Source organism: Staurois parvus, unplaced genomic scaffold, assembly GCF_062004578.1.
Source record: "Staurois parvus isolate SC_StPar_1 unplaced genomic scaffold, SC_StPar_1.0 ptg000144l, whole genome shotgun sequence".
In the NCBI taxonomy this organism is placed as follows: domain Eukaryota; kingdom Metazoa; phylum Chordata; class Amphibia; order Anura; family Ranidae; genus Staurois; species Staurois parvus.
In genome coordinates, this window is record NW_028317940.1 from 1590307 (window position 1) to 1607335 (window position 17029).

Below are 17029 nucleotides of genomic sequence, written 5' to 3' on the forward strand. Positions count from 1 at the left end.
GGAACGTAAGGACACCCCATTGTTTGATGGAAATTAAAATAATCGACCTACAGAGGACTGAATTCAAAGACACCCCGAAAATCAAAGTGAAGAAATGAAGCAGCAGGCAAGTCCATTTGGCTGAAATGTCATTGCAGCAACTCAGAATGGTCCTCAGTAGTTTGTGTGGCCCCCACATGCTTGTATGCATGCCTGACAACATCGGGATAGGCTCCTAATGAAACCATGGATGGTGTCCTGGGGGATTTCCTCCCAGATCTGGAACAGGACATCACTGAGCTCCTGGGCAGTCTGAGGTGCAACCTGGCAGCGTCAGATGGACCGAAACATGACATCCCAGAGATGTTCTATTGGATTTAGGTCAGGTGAGCGTGGGGGCCATTCAATGGTATCAATTCCTTCATCCTCCAGGAACTGCCTGCATAGTCTCCCCACATGAGGCTGGGCATTGTCCTGCACCAGGAGGAACCCAGGCCCATGGCACCAGGAGGAACCCAGGACCCACGGCACCAGGAGGAACCCAGGACTCACGGCATCAGGAGGAACCCAGGACCCACTGCACCAGGAGGAACCCAGGACCCCCTGCACTAGGAGGAACCCAGGACCCACTGCACCAGGAGGAACCCAGGACCCCCTGCACCAGGAGGAATCCAGGACCCACTGCACCAGGAGGAACCCAGGACCCCCTGCACCAGGATCCACTGCACCAGGAGGAACTCAGGACCCACTGCACCAGGAGCAACCCAGGACCCACTGCACCAGTGCAGGGTCTGAGAATGGGTCCAAGGATTTCATCCTGATACCTAATGGCAGTCAGGGTGCCATTGTCTAGCTTGTAGAGGTCTGTGCGTCCCTCCATGGATATGCCTCCCCAGACCATCACTGACCCACCACCAGAACGGTCATGCTGTACCATGTTACAGGCAGCAGAACGTTCTCCGTGGCTTCTCCAGACCCTTTCACGTCTGTCACATGTGCTCAGGGTGAACCTGCTCTCATCTGTGAAAAGCACAGATTACCAGTGGTGAACCTGCCAATTCTGCTGTTCAATGGCAAATGCCAATCCAGCTCTATGGTGCCGGGCAGTGAGCACAGGGCCCACTAGAGGATGTCGGGCCCTCAGGCCATCCTCATGAAGTCTGTTTCTGATTGTTTTGTCAGAGACATTCACACCAGTGGCCTGCTGGAGGTAATTTTGTAGGGCTCTGGCAGGGCTCATCCTGTTCCTCCTTGCACAAAGGAGCAGATACCGGTCCTGCTGATGGGTTAAGGACCTACTACGGCCCTGCCCAGCTCTCCTAGAGGAACTGCCTGTCTCCTGGTATCTCCTCCATGCTCTTGTCTCCTGGAATCTCTTCCATGCTCTTGAGACTGTGCTGGGAGACACAGCAAACCTTCTGGCAATGGCACATATTGATGTGCCATCCTGGAGGAGTTGGACTGCCTGTGCAACCTCTGTAGGGTCCAGGTATGGCCCCATGCTACCAGTAGTGACACTGACCCTAGCCAAGTGCAAAACGAGTGAAAAACAGTCAGAAAAGATGAGGAGGGAAAAAATGTCAGTGGCTTCCACCTGTAAAACCATTCCTGTTTTGGGGGTTGTCTCATTGTTGCCCATCTAGTGCCCCTGTTGTTAATTTCATGAACAACAAAGCAGCTGAAACCGATGAACGACCCCCTCTGCGACTTACCTGACCAGATCCATATCCCAGGAGTGTCATAGACTTGATGCTAGACTCGGATTACAAAGTCTTCCTTTTATTTTTTTGAGGGGTGGTATGATACCATAGATATTCTCTCAGTTCTTTGGTATTACAAATATTTCACAAAAGTAGCAACCAGCAGGTTAGAAACACGTTCACAATTTTGAATTTGTTGGAGTTGAGGTTGACGCCTAACTGCTAATGACCCCCCTACAGATGTTATAAAGGGGGTACCTCTAGACTTAGAAGGGTACCACGGTCATCCCACGTGGTAGACTCCAAAGAATATTTAAGACTGGAGGGATTTTCTCTCAAATTAATTCTAAAATCTTAGTTGTAGGTTGATGGAACGTATTTATTCTGATTTTATGAGCTATGAGCACAAGTACCGTTGTATGTTTCAGTTCTACAGAACCGCCCATGTCCTCCTGACCCCTGGGCTCTGTGTGTTATGTCCTCCTGATCCCTGTGCTCTGTATGTTATTAACTCCCGACCCCTCTGCTCTGTATGTTATTAACTCCTGACCCCTGTGCTCTTTACTCCTGACCCCAGTGCTGTGTGTTCTGTACTCCTGTGCTCTGCGCTATGTGTGTTCTGTACTCCTGACCTCTGCGCTATGTGTGTTATGTATTCCTGACCCATGTGCTCTGCACTCCTGAACCCTGCGCTGTGTGTTCTGTACTCCTGACCTATGAGCTCTGTGTGTTCTGTCCTCCTGTCCCCGTGTGTTGTGTATTCCTGACCCATGTGCTCTGTGTGTTATTCACTCCTGACCCCTGTGCTCTGTACTGCACTCCTGCCCTCTGCACTATGTGTGTCCTGCACTCCTGATCTCTGCGCTATGTGTGTCCTGCACTCCTGATCTCTGCGCTATGTGTGTCCTGCACGCCTGACCTCTGCGGTCTGTGTGTCCTGCACTCCTGACCTCTGCGCTCTGTATTCCTGACCTTTGTGCTGTGTGTCCTGCACTCCTGACCTCTGCGCTGTGACCCGCACTCCTGACCTCTGTGTTCTGTGTGTCCTGCACTCCTGATCTCTGCACTATGTGTGTTCTGCACACCTGACCTCTGCGTTCTGTGTGTCCTGCACTCCTGATCTCTGTGTGTCCTGCACTCCTGACCTCTGTGCTCTGTGTCCTGCACTCCTGACCTCTGCGCTGTGTCCTGCACTCCTGACCTCTGCACTCTGTATTCCTGACCTTTGTGCTGTGTGTCCTGCACTCCTGACCTCTGTGCTGTGTCCTGCATTCCTGACCTCTGCGCTATGTGTGTACTGCACTCCTGACCTCTGCACTCTGCATTCCTGACCTCTGTGTGTCCTGCACTCCTGACCTCTGTGCTGTGTGTCCCTCTGCGCTGTGTGTTCTGTAATCCTGACCTCTGTGTGTTGTGCATTCCTGACCCAAGTGCTCTGTGTGTTATTCACTCCTGACCAGTGTGTTCTGTACTCCTGACCTCTGTGCTATGCGTGTCCTGCACTCCTGACCTCTGCGCTCCGTGTGTTCTGTACTCCTGGCCATTGTGTGTATGTCCTCTTGACCCCTACACTCGATGTGTTGTGTACTCCTGACCCCTTCCCTCTGTTGTGTACTCCTGAACCCTGTGTTCTCTGTGTTATAAAAACATAGAAAAGTGACGGCAGAAAAAGACCGAGTGGTCCATTGAGCCTGCCCATTTTTTTGTTTTGTTCGTACACACAGGGGTCAGAAGTACTTCTGACTCCTGTGCTCTGTGTTATGTATTCCTTACCCTGTGCACTGTATGTTCTGTACTCCTGAACCCTGCGCTCTGTGAATTATTTCCTCCTGACCCCTGTGCTCTATGTGTTATGTCCTCCTGACCCCTATTCTCTGCGTGTTATGTCCTCCTGACCTCTGCGTGTTATGTCCTCCTGACCTCTGTGCTCTGCGTGTTATGTCCTCCTGACCTCTGCGTGTCATGTCTTCCTAACCTTTGCGTGTCATGTCCTCCAGACCCCTGCGTGTCATGTCCTCCTGACCTCTGCATGTCATGTCTTCCTAACCTCTGCGTGTCATGTCCTCCAGACCCCTGCGTGTCATGTCCTCCTGACCCCTGCGTGTCATGTCCTCCTGACCCCTGCGTGTCATGTCCTCCTGACCTCTGCATGTCATGTCCTGCTGACCCTTGAGTGTTATGTCCTCCTGACCTCTACGTATTATGTCCTCCTGACCTCTGTGTGTCATGTCCTCCTGAGCTCTGCGTATTATGTGCTCCTGACCTGTGTGTGTCATGTCCTCCTGACCTGTGCGTGTCATGTCCTCCAGACCTCTGCGTGTCATGTCCTCCTGACCTCTGCGTGTCCTGTCCTCCTGACCTCTGCGTGTCCTGTCCTCCTGACCTCTGCGTGTCATGTTCTCCTGACCTCTCTGGGTCGTGTCCTCCTGACCTCTCCAGGTTGTGTCCTCCTAACCTCTCCGAATCAGCAAGGAAAAAATGTCACCAGCACACCGAGGATCACCAATATGGGTCCAAAGGTTTTAATAAACCATCACATAGTTACAGCAAGGCAACGTTTCGGAGTCTCGCAGGACCCCTTCATCAGGCATGTGACAAATCGTGATAGAAACTGGAGAACTATTTAAAAAAACCATCCACCAATCAGAGTGAAGTGAAATGAGCTTGGCCCTTAGAGCTGATGACACTCTATCACCCGACTTAAAGAATCCACCACTGATGGCGCATAAGCGAGGTAGATCCCTACGTGACTTATTAGTTCAAGCGGACCCTAGGACCAAATACGCTAAGGCAGTATTCAAGTTCTCAGAAAGACAGGGTTGCTATAAGTGTTACAATTGTAATGTATGCAACTCATTGATCTGTGGGGAATATTTCACACATCCCCACAGTGGGAAACGTTCCCAGATACAGGGTTACCTGAACTGTAACACCGATCACTGCGTTTATATTCTGAAATGCCCATGCTCACTAGTTTATGTGGGCAAAACAAAAGGTCCCTTTAAGCGAAGATTTCAGAAACATAGGAGTGACATTAGGACAGCTCTAGTCAAGAGTACCAAAGGTGAACCCATTGATTTGAGCAAACCCGTAGCAGTCCATTTTATTTCGGCAGGACACCAGGTACATGAATTGAGGGGCATGACTATTGAACACGTCAGTCGATTGGCGAGAGGAGGAGATCGTGACAACTTCCTCCTCCGTCGTGAAGCTTATTGGATCCATACCCTTGACACAACACAACCGAGGGGACTTAATACTAACACATCATATTTGTGCTTTTTGGATCGCAGATGAACTTTGGTTATGATGATTCCTCATGATTGAAGTGTATATAGTTTTGTAGATAACTTTTGGTTTAGATTTTTCACATTTGCACTATTCACAGTGGTCTCTCTCTTCCTTCCTGCAAGTAGGTGAGCTGTGTCACCTCTATACATTCCTTTTTTTTTTTTTTTCTAGCCTCTTTTCCATTTTATCACTCCCTTTTCTTTCACTTTTCCCCAGCTCCATTCATGGACTGATTATCATCATTCTCAGGGCTGGTTTGCACTATGAATACGTAGTCGAGATGCGTTCCAGATGCGTCTTTGCCTGTGCCTTGCTGTAACTATGTGATGGTTTATTAAAACCTTTGGACCCATATTGGTGATCCTCGGTGTGCTGGTGACATTTTTTCCTTGCTGATTCTGTTTGGTTCCAGCCGACGGTCACTGCAGCACCCACTCATACACACAGCCATTTTTAACGCAGGAACGTGTGCGTTTGGATCATATACTTGCTCCTAACCTCTCCGTGTCGTGTCCTCCTGACCTCTGCGTGTCGTGTTCTCCTCACCTCTGCGTGTCCTGTCCTCCAGACCTCTGCGTGTCATGTTCTCTTGACCTCTCCGGGTCGTGTCCTCCTAACCTCTCTGTGTCGTGTCCTCCTGACCTCTGCGTGTCATGTTCTCCAGACCTCTGCGTGTCATGTTCTCTTGACCTCTCCGGGTCGTGTCCTCCTAACCTCTCCGTGTCGTGTCCTCCTGACCTCTGCGTGTCATGTTCTCCTGACCTCTGCGTGTCATGTTCTCCTGACCTCTCCGGGTCGTGTCCTCCTAACCTCTCCGTGTCGTGTCCTCCTGACCTCTGCGTGTCATGTTCTCCTGACCTCTGCGTGTCATGTTCTCCTGACCTCTCCGGGTCGTGTCCTCCTAACCTCTCCGTGTCGTGTCCTCCTGACCTCTGCGTGTCGTGTTCTCCTGACCTCTGCGTGTCATGTCCTCCAGACCTCTGCATGTCATGTCCTCCAGACCTCTGCGTGTCATGTCCTCCTGACCTCTCCGTTTCATTGACTCCTGACCTCTGCGTGTCATGTCCTCCTGACCTTTGCATGTCATGTCCTCCTGACCCCTGCGTGTCATGTCTTCCGGACCCCTGCGTGTTATGTCCTCCTGCCCCCTGAGTGTCATGTTCTCCTGTCTCCATTACAGACTCCTGCACACTATACTGGTTGTCTCCCCATTTGCTGTTTGCAATGCAGAGCCTGACTGTGCTAATGAATGCCTTCTGTAGGGTGGGCTCTGGGAAAGCGTCTGCTCTGCGTGTGACATCAGAAGCCCATGTAACGGAAGGGGTCATTGTGCCGAGGAGTATGCTGGTCCGAAAATCTCACCTTGGGTACAGCTAATAAAATATATTTTATGGATACAAGGAAGGGGGAGGCTTTCTGTAACCACGCCCCCTCCTAATGCAATGCATCCATTCCCACTGATGTACTGCAACATATCATCCCTATAGAAGACATTTCCTGCACTCAGGACACTAATGCACCTCGAGGGCTGTGTGGGATTTCAGGTGTCTGTTAAGATTGGGCTTCTTTGTATAACATTTCCCGCACTCAGGGCAGGAATACGGCTTCTCCCCCGTATGAGATCTCTGATGTATAATAAATTCTGATTTCTTTAAATAACCTTTCCCGCACTCCGAGCAGCAATATGAAATCTCCCCCGTGTGAGACTTTTGATGTCTGACAAGTTCTGATTTCCGTGAAAAACATTTCCCGCACTCGGGGCAGGAAAACCTCTTTTCCCCCGTGTGGGATAACTGATGTGCAGCTAGGTTGGATTTCTCTGAAAAACATTTTCCACACTCAGGGCAGGAATGCGGCTTCTCCCCCGTGTGAGATCTAAGATGTCTGTCAAGATGGGGTTTCTGTGAAAAACATTTCCCGCACTCAGGGCAGGGATAGGGTTTCTCACCCGTGTGTAATCTCTGATGTAGGTTAAGATGGGACAGACTTAAAAAACCTTTCCTGCACTCAGAGCAGGTATACAGCTTGTCACCCGTGTGCAGTCTTTGATGCGTGTAAAGATGGGACTTGCGTGTAAATCCTTTCCCGCACACAGGACAGGAATACGGCTTTACCCCCGTGTGAGATCTCTGATGTGCTTCAAGTTCTGATTTCTGTGAATAACATTTCCTGCACTCAGTGCAAAAAAACTTCTCACCCGTGTGCAGTCGCTGATGTCTGGAAAAAAAGGACTTATGTGAAAAACATTTCCCGCACTCAGGACAGAAATAAGGTTTTAAGCTTGTGTGGGATCTTTGATGGATAACGAGTTCTGATTTCTTCGCACAACTTTTTCCGCACTCAAGGCAGACATACGCCCTTGCCCCCGTGTGTAATCTCTGATGTCTGGAAAGATTAACCTTCTGTGAGAAACTTTTTCTGCACTCAGAGCAGGAAAACGGCTTCTCCCCCGTGTGAGTTCTGTAATGTTTGGTGAGTTCGGATTTCTGAATAAAACATTTCCCGCACTCGGAACAGAAATGTACCTTCTCACCTATTTGAGATCTCTGATGTCTAGTAAGACTTAATTCAGAGCTAAAACTTTCCACACCTTTTCCCCTAATCCCTCCACCATCCCCCGCAGTACGAGGTTGCTCAGAGTCCGAGGGATTCCATGGTCTCTCCACACTGGGAAGTCCACCATCCATAGTGGAGCTCATTGTCTTTTCTCCGACACATGGATCCCTGGCCCCATCCCCCACAGTACGAGGTTGCTCACAGTCAGAGGGATCCCATGGTCTCTCCACACTGGGAAGTCCACCATCCATAGTGGAGCTCATTGTCTTTTCTCCGACACAATCTCCTGTGATGTCCTCATCTTCCATTTTACAACCTGGAGATAAAGTGAGACGATCTTTTGAGGGTTTCTCCATGGCGGGTCCTGGAAAAATAGAAAAACATCATCAATAGACAGGAGAGGGTTAGTTCACTTCCATCAAGATTCCATCTGGATCAGGGAGATAGGGGGGAGCAGATGTTCTCTGTGGATGTCCCAACCAGCCGGGACTCCTCCCCTCTTCAGTCAAAGAGCCTTTGCTCCTCCTTCCAGATCACTTCTACATTTACTCCGCCTTGTCAGAGGAGCAGGAACAAATGGGGGCGGGGGGGGGGGGGGGGGGGGCGGTAACAGAGCAGAGATAAGAGAAGAATATATTCTGGTCACCTGTGCTGATCTCTGTAGTAGTGTCCTCCTCTGTGAATGTCCTCCTCATTCCAGCCTCCTCCATATATTGCTGATCATCCCTCACATACGTCTCTTCTACTTCACTCTCAACTTTCATGTCCATCAGATCTTCACCCTAAACCAACAGAATGGCAGAAAATAACATCTGTAACATAGAAGGATTTATGATGTGAGATCACATAGAACATCTCATCTTGTAGAGTCCACACATCGTCTCCACATGTCAGAGTGTTCCATCACTTTATGTTCCCGACCCTCAACTCCACCGACCTGATGATGGTGAGGGATGGTGTGACCTTCCTGTGTGGAATCCCAAGAATACAGAGGACGGGGACATCTCTCTGGTGGGTTCCTGGTATTAGGTGGCTCCATCATGTCCTTGTGTCCTTCTGAAAGTTCCTCCATCACTCCATATTCCTCATCCTCCTCTTTATACTCTTCTTTGAGAACAATATTATAATCCCCGAGGTTTCCATGCTAAATAATAAAACAGTTGTTGTAATAAACATGCTGTGTATAAATCATAACTACCAATAACTGTTCCTCATCTACCTGATGGTGAAGGGTGGTGTGACCTTCCTGTGTAGAATCCCGGGAATACAGAGGATGGGGACATCTCTCTAGTGGGTTCCCATGACTGGATCCATCTACCTGATGATGGTGAGGGATGGTGTGACCTTCCTGTATAGAATCCCAGGAATACAGAGGACGGGGACATCTCTCTGGTGGGTTCCCATGACTGGATCCATCTGTAGGAAACACACACAATGACTGAATCCATTGTTTATATGTGTTTATCAGATGATGGGGGATCTAGGTGGATCCTCCGTACTGCTCTCTCCTTTCCAATAAAGTCTCCTCTTACCCGGTGATGTGAGGGGCGGCTGATTGTCCATCATGACGTCCTTGTAGAGGTCCTTGTGTCCTTCTAAATACTCCCACTCCTCCATGGAGAAATAGACAGTGACACCCTGACACCTTATAGGAACCTGACACACACAATGATACAGTCACCATCCAGACACATCCCTTGTCTGTTACTGGAGAATGTCCCAGAATTCCCGGCACCGCTCACCTCTCCTGTCAGCAGCTCCATCATGTTCTTGGTGACTTCTAGAATCTTCTGCATGTTGTGTCTCTCAGGGTTTAGGGAGTCACATGGAGGCACTGTGATGGTCATATGATCACCTGACTTCAGAAGAGGAAATCTCTGTATTGGGGAACCAATAGGAACATCATGTTAGACTCCCAGAATCCTCCTCACCTCTCCGGTCAGGTCTGTCTTTTATTAATAGAGATGAGAGTGATGTCATGTGACCTCCCAGAATCCTCCTCACCTCTCCGGTCAGCAGGTAGATGATCTCCAGGGTGAGGTTTAGTATCCTCTCAGTCATGTGACTCCGGTCCTCCTCCATCCTCATTGGTCATGTGATCTATACAGGTTTCCTGTAGACCAATAATTGATAACAGAGTATGATCCGGACTGTACTGGTTGTACAATATTAGGATGAGGGGGAGGGGGGATAATATGAGGGTCTCTATCATGGAAGAACGGTCCTCAGTGGGATTACATTCAGTTTAGTGTTTCTTGTGTTTTAGTGTCCGGGAACCGTTTAATCTTTGGCCTTTATGTCTAAAGAAAACTTCTATCCTCCGCACATCTCCACATGAGGAGAATGTTCCGGCTCCGGAAGTGGGGGAATGTTCTGCCCCTGAAGGGGTTAATCTGGGTTCCCACACTATATATGTGTGTATCATCATCTGCTGGAGATAAAAGACATCACAGTAACTATGGAGGAAGAGGACGGATGTGACGATGGAGGAAGAGGACGGGGACGACCATGGAGGAAGAGGACGGGGACGACCATGGAGGAAGAGAACGGGCACGACCATGGAGGAAGAGAACGGGCGCGACCATGGAGGAAGAGGACGGGCGCGACCATGGAGGAAGAGGACTGACACGACCATGGAGGAAAAGGACGGATGTGACCATGGGAGGAAGAGGACCGACGCGACCATGGAGGAAGAGGACGGGCGTGACCATGGAGGAAGAGGTCTGACGAGACCATGGAGGAAGAGGACAGGTGTGACGATGGAGGCAGAGGACGGACATGATGGTGGAGGAAGAGGATGGACGCGACGGGGGGTTACTGGGTGTAAATAGAAAATAAGATCCTATTACCTCCTCTGCTGCCACTTCCAGCAATGTCTCCTTTCTACTTCCTCCCAACTCACCTCTCACCAAAAACTTCCTACTTACACCTGACATCACTTCCTGTCTTCCATAGAGACTTCCTGTCTGGGTAGAAGTGAGACCACCTTGTGGAGCTCAGAGGAGCCGCGGGCCCGAGAACCGTCTTGCCGTGTGAACACGCCCTCGTGCTGTGTGTGTATGGACACATCACTTCCTGTCTTCCATCAATACTTCCTGCCTGGGTAGACGTGAGATTTTGTGACATCCCGAAATAAGGAGAAAGGCGTACCGTCAGCCGAAGCGAGATGGATTATGATTACGACCTCGACGAAGACAAACTTGGGATTCCAACCGTCCCCGGCACAGTCACCCTTAAGAAAGATTCCCAGAATGTCATCGGGATCAGCATCGGCGGAGGAGCCCAGCATTGTCCTTGTCTTTACATCGTGCAGGTGTTTGACAATACTCCTGCCGCGCTAGACGGGACCATTGCGGCTGGAGACGAGATTACCGGGGTGAATGGGAAGTCCGTGAAAGGGAAAACTAAAGTCGAAGTGGCCAAGATGATCCAAAACGTTAAAGGGGAAGTCACCCTTCACTACAACAAGCTTCAAGCTGACCCTAAGCAGGGCAAGTCTCTGGATATCGTACTCAAGAAGGTGAAGCATCGCCTGGTGGAGAACATGAGCTCAGGCACTGCCGATGCCCTTGGTTTGAGTCGCGCCATCCTGTGCAACGATGGCTTGGTGAAAAAACTGGAAGAGTTGGAAAAAACCTCCGAGTTTTACAAAGGCATGATGGAGCACACCAAACGCCTGCTGCGGGCATTTTTTGAACTCTCGCAAACACACAGAGCTTTCGGTGACGTGTTTTCGGTCATCGGTGTCCGAGAGCCTCAGCCGGCAGCAAGCGAAGCTTTCGTGATGTTTGCCGACGCACACCGCAGCATCGAAAAATTTGGCATCAGCCTTTTGAAGACCATAAAACCGATGCTGAATGATCTAAACACCTACCTTAACAAAGCCATTCCTGACACCAAGCTAACAATCCGGAAGTACCTCGATGTGAAGTTCGAGTACTTGTCCTACTGCTTGAAGGTAAAAGAGATGGACGATGAGGAGTACAGCAGCATAGCTCTGGGGGAGCCTCTGTACCGCGTTAGCACTGGAAATTACGAGTACCGGTTGATCCTGAGGTGTCGTCAGGAGGCCCGCTCGCGTTTTGCGAAAATGAGGAAAGACGTCTTGGAAAAGATCGAGCTTCTGGACCAAAAACACGTTCAAGATATTGTATTTCAGCTTCAGCGCTTTGTCTCTGCCATGTCTAAATATAACGACCAGTGCTATGAAGTCCTGAAGGAGGCCGATATATTTCCTATCGAGGTTGATCTGGCCCACACTACTCTCGCCTACGGCCAGGGGGATGCTTTTACCGATGAAGATGGAGAGCTGGAGAAGAAGAAAGGAACAGATACGGAGGAGAAACTGATTGACGATGAATAGACTTTGAGGGCACGTTATGGGTGGGGTTCTTTAGGACTAAGATATCTGTTACAAAGATGAAAAATACGATGTTCTACAATCAACGGGAAGGGGCTTTGCAGATAAAATGTATCAGATAACTCAAAATTATAATATTGTGACATTTACCAAGATCATCACCTGGTGGAGCTCAGAACTGTTGTCCCAAGAAACATCTTCAAGTGAACATGGCCTGGTGGGTGGGTGTGTATGATTGATATTTATTAACTGTCCTCCTCCTCATCCCCTATTCCTCATCTTCATCTTCCTGCCCCCCTCTTCTCTCCTCCCCCTTTTCACCTCCCTGTCCCCCTCATCTCCCCCATGTCCGCATCATCACCTCCTTGCCTCCTGTTCACCTACCATTCTCATCTTCACCTCCCTGACCACGTCTTCATCCTCCTGTCCCCACCTCCACCTTCCATCTCTAGTCTTCACCCCCCTCTTCCTCATTTTCATCTCACCACTCAAATCTTCACTCCTTCTCCTCCTCTTTACCTCCATGTCCCTCCATCACACCCATGACCCCATCTTCACCTCCCTGTCCCCATCTTCATCCTCCTGTCCCCACCTCCACCTTCCATCTCTAGTCTTCATCCTCCTGTCCCTTCCTCCACCTCCTCTTCCTAGTCTTCATCTCCTCTTCCTCATCTTCATCTCACAACCCTCCTTCGCTCCTCCTAACACTCTCCACCCCTTCTCTCCTTTTTCACCCCTGTCCCTATCATTACCCCTCTGACCCCATCTTCACCTCCCTGCCCCCCTGTTCATCCACCATTCCTCATCTTTACCTCCCTGCCCCCCTGTTCATCCACCATTCCTCATCTTCACCTCCCCTTCCCTTCCTCCACCTCCCCTTCCTAGTCTTCATCCCCTCTTCTTCATCTTATCACTCCTTCTCCCCCTCTTTACCCCCCTGTCCCCCTCATGACCCCCTCTTCACCTCCCTGCCCCCCTCTTCACCTACCATTCCTCAACTTCATCCTCCTGTCCACACCTCCTCTTCCTAGTCTTCATCCCCTCTTCCTCATCTTCATCTCACTCCCCCCCTTCAGCCCCCTGTCCCCCTCATCACTCTTGCCCCCCCCCCCCCCTTTTCGCAGTGGTGCAGGCTTTTCATTGTTAAATCCTGTGGTGAGGAGGGGACTTATCTGCTTGCAGCCGCTGGTCAACCACCCTCTGAAAAGGGATTCAACCATCGATTACTTTTGTGAGGGGCGGCAATTACAACTGGATGTGTAAACGGGCTCCAAAACTTGTAATTACATAATGAGACACATAAATCATTTCACTAATGAGCAATACCTCCTTGTCTGTGCTCTTATTATGATACGATTTCCTGTATATGCAGTATTATAAAACTTTATTGTACTATAAGTTATCAGTAAGAGTCTTGTAGAACCACGCCCATATTAACCACCTCAATACCGGACACGGTTAGTACAGGTGGCAGGCAACACTGTGACTGGTGTGGAGGTGATCGGGGACGCTGTAACTGGTGCGGGGGTGATCAGGGACACTGTGATTGGTGTGGGGGATAATTGGGGACGCTGTGACTGGTCCGGGGGGTGATCGGGGACACTGTAACTGGTGCGGGGGGTGATCGGGGACACTGTGACTGCGGGGGTGATTGGGGACACTGTGACTGGTGCGGGGGGTGATCGGGGACACTGTGACTGGTGTGGGGGTGATCGGGGATGCTGTGACTGGTGAGGGGGGTGATTGGGGACACTGACTGGTGTTGGGGTGATCGGGGACACTGTGACTGGTGTGGGGGTGATCGGAGAAACTGTAACTGGTGTTGGGGTGACCGGGGACACTGTAACTGGTGCGGGAGGTGATCGGGGACACTGTGACTGGTGCGGGGGGTGTTTGGGGACACTGTAATTGGTGTTTGGGTGATCGGGGACACGGTAACTGGTGCGGGGGTGATCGGGGACACTGTAACTGGTGTGGAAGTGATCGGGGACACTGTAACTGGTGTGGAGGTGATTAGGAACGTTGCGACTGGTGTGGGGGGTGATCGGGGACACTGTAACTGGTGTGGAGGTGATCGGAGACGCTGTAACTGGTGTTGGGGTGATTGGGGACACTGTAACTGGTGTGGAGGTGATCGGGGACACTGTGACTGGTGTGGGGGTGATCAGGGACGCTGTAATTGGTGTAGGGGGGGAAAGGGGACGCTGTAACTGGTGTTGGGGTGATCGGGGACACTGTGACTGGTCCGGAGGTGATCGGGGACACTGTGACTGGTGCGGAGGTGATCGGGGACACTGTCACTGGTGTGGGGGTGATCGGGGACACTGTAACTGGTGTTGGGGTGATCAGGAAGACTGTAACTGGTGTGCAGGTGATCGGAGACACTGTGACTGGTGTGGGGGGTTAATCGGGGACACTGTCACTGGTGCGGGGGTGATCGGGGACGCTGTGACTGGTGTTGGGGTGATCGGGGATGCTGTAACTGGTGCTGGGGTGATCGGGGACGCTGTAACTGGTGCGGAGGTGATCGGGGACACTGTGACTGGTGCGGGGGTGATCGGGGACACTGTCACTGGTGCGGGGGGTGATGGGGACACTGTCACTGGTGCGGGAGGTGATGGGAGACGCTGTGACTGGTGCGGGGGGTGATCGGGGACGCTGTGACTGGTGCCGGGGTGATCGGGGATGCTGTGACTGGTGTGGGGGTGATCGGGGACGCTGTAACTGGTGTTGGGGTGATCGGGGACGCTGTAACTGGTGTTGGGGTGATCGTGGATGCTGTAACTGGTGCGGAGGTGATCGGGGACGCTGTGACTGGTGCGGGGGTGATCGGGGACACTGTCACTGGTGCGGGGGGTGATGGGGACGCTGTGACTGGTGCGGGGGGTGATCGGGGACGCTGTGACTGGTGCGGAGGGTGATCGGAAACGCTGTGACTGGTGCGGGGGGTGATGGGGGACGCTGTGAGTGGTGCAGGGGGTGAACGGGGACGCTGTGACTGGTGTGGGGGGTGATTGGGGACACTGTAACTGGTGCGGGTGGTGATGGGGGGCACTGTGACTGGTGCGGGGGGTGATCGGGGACACTGTGACTGGTGTGGGGGGTGATCATTGACGCTGTGACTGGTGCGGGGGGTGATCGGGAACGCTGTAACTGGTGCGGGGGGTGATCGGGGACGCTGTAACTGGTGCGGGGGTGATCGGGGACGCTGTGACTGGTGCGGGGGGTGATCGGGGACGCTGTGACTGGTGCGGGGGGTGATCGGGGACGCTGCGACTGGTGTTGGGGTGATCGTGGACGCTGCGACTGGTGTGGGGGTGATCGTGGACCCTGTGACTGGTGTTAGGGTGATTGGGGACGCTGTGACTGGTGGGGGTGATCGGGGACGCTATGACTGGTGTGGAGGTGCTCGGGGACACTGTAACTGGTGTGGAGGTGATCGGAGACGCTGTAACTGGTGTTGGGGTGATCGGGGACACTGTAACTGGTGTTGGAGTGATCGGGGACACTGTAACTGTTGTGGAGGTGATCGGGGACACTGTGACTGGTGTGGGGGTGATTAGGAACGTTGCGACTGGTGTGGGGGGTGATCGGGGACACTGTAACTGGTGTGGAGGTGATCGGAGACGCTGTAACTGGTGTTGGGGTGATCGGGGACACTGTAACTGGTGTTGGAGTGATCGGGGACACTGTAACTGGTGTGGAGGTGATCGGGGACACTGTGACTGGTGTGGGGGTGATCAGGGACGCTGTAATTGGTGTAGGGGGGGAAAGGGGACGCTGTAACTGGTGTTGGGGTGATCGGGGACACTGTGACTGGTCCGGAGGTGATCGGGGACACTGTGACTGGTGCGGAGGTGATCGGGGACACTGTGACTGGTGCGGAGGTGATCGGGGACACTGTAACTGGTGTTGGGGTGATCAGGAAGACTGTAACTGGTGTGCAGGTGATCGGAGACACTGTGACTGGTGTGGGGGGTTAATCGGGGACACTGTCACTGGTGTGGGGGTGATCGGGGACGCTGTGACTGGTGTTGGGGTGATCGGGGATGCTGTAACTGGTGCTGGGGTGATCGGGGACGCTGTAACTGGTGCGGAGGTGATCGGGGACACTGTGACTGGTGCGGGGGTGATCGGGGACACTGTCACTGGTGCGGGGGGTGATGGGGACACTGTCACTGGTGCGGGAGGTGATGGGAGACGCTGTGACTGGTGCGGGGGGTGATCGGGGACGCTGTGACTGGTGCCGGGGTGATCGGGGATGCTGTGACTGGTGTGGGGGTGATCGGGGACGCTGTAACTGGTGTTGGGGTGATCGGGGACGCTGTAACTGGTGTTGGGGTGATCGTGGATGCTGTAACTGGTGCGGAGGTGATCGGGGACGCTGTGACTGGTGCGGGGGTGATCGGGGACACTGTCACTGGTGCGGGGGGTGATGGGGACGCTGTGACTGGTGCGGGGGGTGATTGGGGACGCTGTGACTGGTGCGGAGGGTGATCGGAAACGCTGTGACTGGTGCGGGGGGTGATGGGGGACGCTGTGAGTGGTGCAGGGGGTGAACGTGGACGCTGTGACTATTGCGGGGGGTGATTGGGGACACTGTAACTGGTGCGGGTGGTGATGGGGGGCACTGTGACTGGTGCGGGGGGTGATCGGGGACACTGTGACTGGTGTGGGGGGTGATCATTGACGCTGTGACTGGTGCGGGGGGTGATCGGGAACGCTGTAACTGGTGCGGGGGGTGATCGGGGACGCTGTAACTGGTGCGGGGGTGATCGGGGACGCTGTGACTGGTGCGGGGGGTGATCGGGGACGCTGTGACTGGTGCGGGGGGTGATCGGGGACGCTGTGACTGGTGCGGGGGGTGATCGGGGACGCTGCGACTGGTGTTGGGGTGATCGTGGACGCTGCGACTGGTGTGGGGGTGATCGTGGACCCTGTGACTGGTGTTAGGGTGATTGGGGACGCTGTGACTGGTGGGGGTGATCGGGGACGCTATGACTGGTGTGGAGGTGCTCGGGGACACTGTAACTGGTGTGGAGGTGATCGGAGACGCTGTAACTGGTGTTGGGGTGATCGGGGACACTGTAACTGGTGTTGGAGTGATCGGGGACACTGTAACTGTTGTGGAGGTGATCGGGGA

The 17029-nt window shown here is 52.4% G+C and overlaps 2 protein-coding genes across 2 annotated transcripts; one reads left to right on the forward strand and one right to left on the reverse strand.

Annotated features, from left to right (window-relative positions):
• Positions 1-1742: 1742 nt before the first annotated feature.
• On the reverse strand, positions 1743-8937 carry LOC149465059 (uncharacterized). The gene is made up of 4 exons (XM_089673699.1): positions 8845-8937; positions 8464-8670; positions 8173-8308; positions 1743-7890 (listed from the first exon to the last, which is right to left on the reverse strand). Exons 2-4 carry the CDS (start codon positions 8596-8598, stop codon positions 6482-6484), a joined length of 1680 nt encoding a protein of 559 aa, XP_089529825.1. The 5' UTR covers positions 8599-8670; positions 8845-8937; the 3' UTR covers positions 1743-6481.
• Positions 8938-10501: 1564 nt separating this feature from the next.
• On the forward strand, positions 10502-13211 carry PICK1 (protein interacting with PRKCA 1). Its single transcript, XM_089673711.1, has one exon. It carries the CDS (start codon positions 10693-10695, stop codon positions 11887-11889), a length of 1197 nt encoding a protein of 398 aa, XP_089529837.1. The 5' UTR covers positions 10502-10692; the 3' UTR covers positions 11890-13211.
• The last annotated feature ends 3818 nt before the right edge of the window (positions 13212-17029 follow it).